Here is a 2,088-nt window from a genome sequence, read left to right on the forward strand (position 1 = left end):
TTATTTAAAATTAAAGGAATTTGTGGCCGGGCGCGGTGGTTCACGCTTGTAATCCCAGCATTTGGGGAGGCCGAGGCGGGTGGATCACGAGGTCAGGAGATCGAGACCATGGTGAAACCCCGTCTCTACTAAAAATACAAAAAATTAGCCGGGCGCGGTGGCGGGTGCCTGTAGTCCCAGCTACGCAGGAGGCTGAGGCAGGAGAATCGCGTGAATCTGGGAAGCGGAGCTTGCAGTGAGCCCAGGTCAAGATCACACGTCTGCACTCCAGCCTGGGCTACAGAGCAAGACTCTGTCTCAAAAAAAAAAAAAAAAAAAAAGAATTTGTAAGCCATTTGGTCTGTGGTATTCTGTTATGGTTGCTTGAGCTAACTAAGGCAGATTTTGGCACTGAAAAGTGAGGTACTGCCATTACAAACAAAAAAAAACTAAAAATGTGAAGCAGCTTTGAAATTGACAAATGAGTAGAGGCTATAAAAATTCTGATGTGCAAGCTGGAAATAACATTAGTAAGGGTGCTCCTGGTGAGGTGTCACTGGGGAATGAGGAACATGCTATTGGAAAATGAAGAAAAGACAACCCTTGATATGAAGTGAAGAACTTGGCAGAACTGTATTCTAGCATTTTGTGGAAAGTAGAGCTTGAGAGCAATAAAACTGGGTATTTATCACTAACACCTGTAATTAAAGTGTTAAAAGACACAAGAACTTTCATTATTCCTGACTGCTTACAGGAAAATACAAAAGAGAAGACCTGAACTGCAGAAGAAATATAAAAGAAAACAGAACCAGAACTTGGAGATTTGGAAAATTCTCAGGCTATCCATACTGCAAAAATTACAAAACTTGTACTGAAGAGAATCCTGAATGTGTGGCTGAACAATCATTTGATAGAGATCATCAGTGGGATTCATGGACTATATCAGCCATCTTAACAGAAGTGAGGAGAGAGACTGGATTATACTAGAAGAGACACTGCTACTTACATTGTGCCACCTAAAATGGACAGAGAGGACAGAACAGGTAAGGCTGTCACACTTCATAGATTTTATAAGAAGGAGACACAGAAATAATCAGCTGTGAAAGTGCACTGGCAGTTAAGGATGGTTTCATACCTGCCATGCTCTGCAGGATCCGTAGGAACAGAAGATACCCTTGGAGGAGCACCTGACTAACAGGGGCTGGGACCAACCTAGATGACTTATCTCATACAGAACTTGTTAATGCTATGATCTGAGGAATCTAATCAGTAATGTGAGGCAGCCTACAGTACTGACCTCACCATCCATGAGCCTTCTTCACAGATGCCCAGACTCAGGCAACCATGAAGTTGTATTCAGAACCTGTAGGTTTAATTTCAGACCCTCAGGATGGCATCCAAAGCCAATCCATGAGCCATTACAACCTCTGCAAGGCATTCAGGACATCTGATTATCTTTAGTGTCACTGCCAATAATTAAAGATGGCAAACTATGAGCTAAATGGTAACACTCATACCCTTACTTTCATAGGGTTTCTCCCCAATGTGAATTCTTTCATGTCTACTTAGGTGTGAGGAAACAGCAAATGCTTTCCCACATTCTTTACATATGAAGGGTTTCTCTCCGGTATGAGTTCGCAGGTGAACATTAAGGGGTGAGGAATATATAAATGCTTTACCACATATCTTGCATACAAAGGGCCTTTCTCCACTGTGAGTTTTCAAATGTTTACTACGATCAGAAGAAGTAATGAAAGTCTTCCCACATTCAACACATTCATAAGGCTTCTCTCCTGTGTGAATTCTTGTATGTTGAGTAAGCGTTGAAGATCTATTGAAGGTTTTCCCACATTCCTTACACTGATAGGGTTTCTCTCCAGTGTGATTTCGTATGTGTATAGCAAGGCCCGTGTATTGAGTGAAGGCTTGGCCACATTCCTTACATTCATAGGGTTTTATTCCAGTGTGAGTTCTTACATGTTGAGTAAGGTGAGTCGATCTAGTGAAGGCTTTCCCACATTCCGTACATTTGTGTGGTTTTATTCCAGTGTGAATCTGAATGTGAACATTAAAGGATGAGGAATTTCTTTTCTTTTTTTTTTTTTTTTT

At 41.5% G+C, this 2,088-nt stretch overlaps 1 protein-coding gene across 1 annotated transcript; it reads right to left on the minus strand.

The window, feature by feature from the left end:
* Positions 1-320: 320 nt before the first annotated feature.
* LOC108518307 (putative zinc finger protein 812) lies at positions 321-2,082 on the minus strand (the record flags this gene model as incomplete). Its single annotated transcript, XM_017856571.1, has 1 exon — positions 321-2,082. A coding segment is annotated over one exon (606 nt), but the record flags the coding sequence as incomplete, so codon positions are not given.
* Positions 2,083-2,088: the final 6 nt, after the last annotated feature.

The sequence above is a fragment of the Rhinopithecus bieti genome, unplaced genomic scaffold (genome assembly GCF_001698545.2).
Source record: "Rhinopithecus bieti isolate Rb0 unplaced genomic scaffold, ASM169854v2 scaffold_45353, whole genome shotgun sequence".
Taxonomy (NCBI): Eukaryota; Metazoa; Chordata; class Mammalia; order Primates; family Cercopithecidae; genus Rhinopithecus; species Rhinopithecus bieti.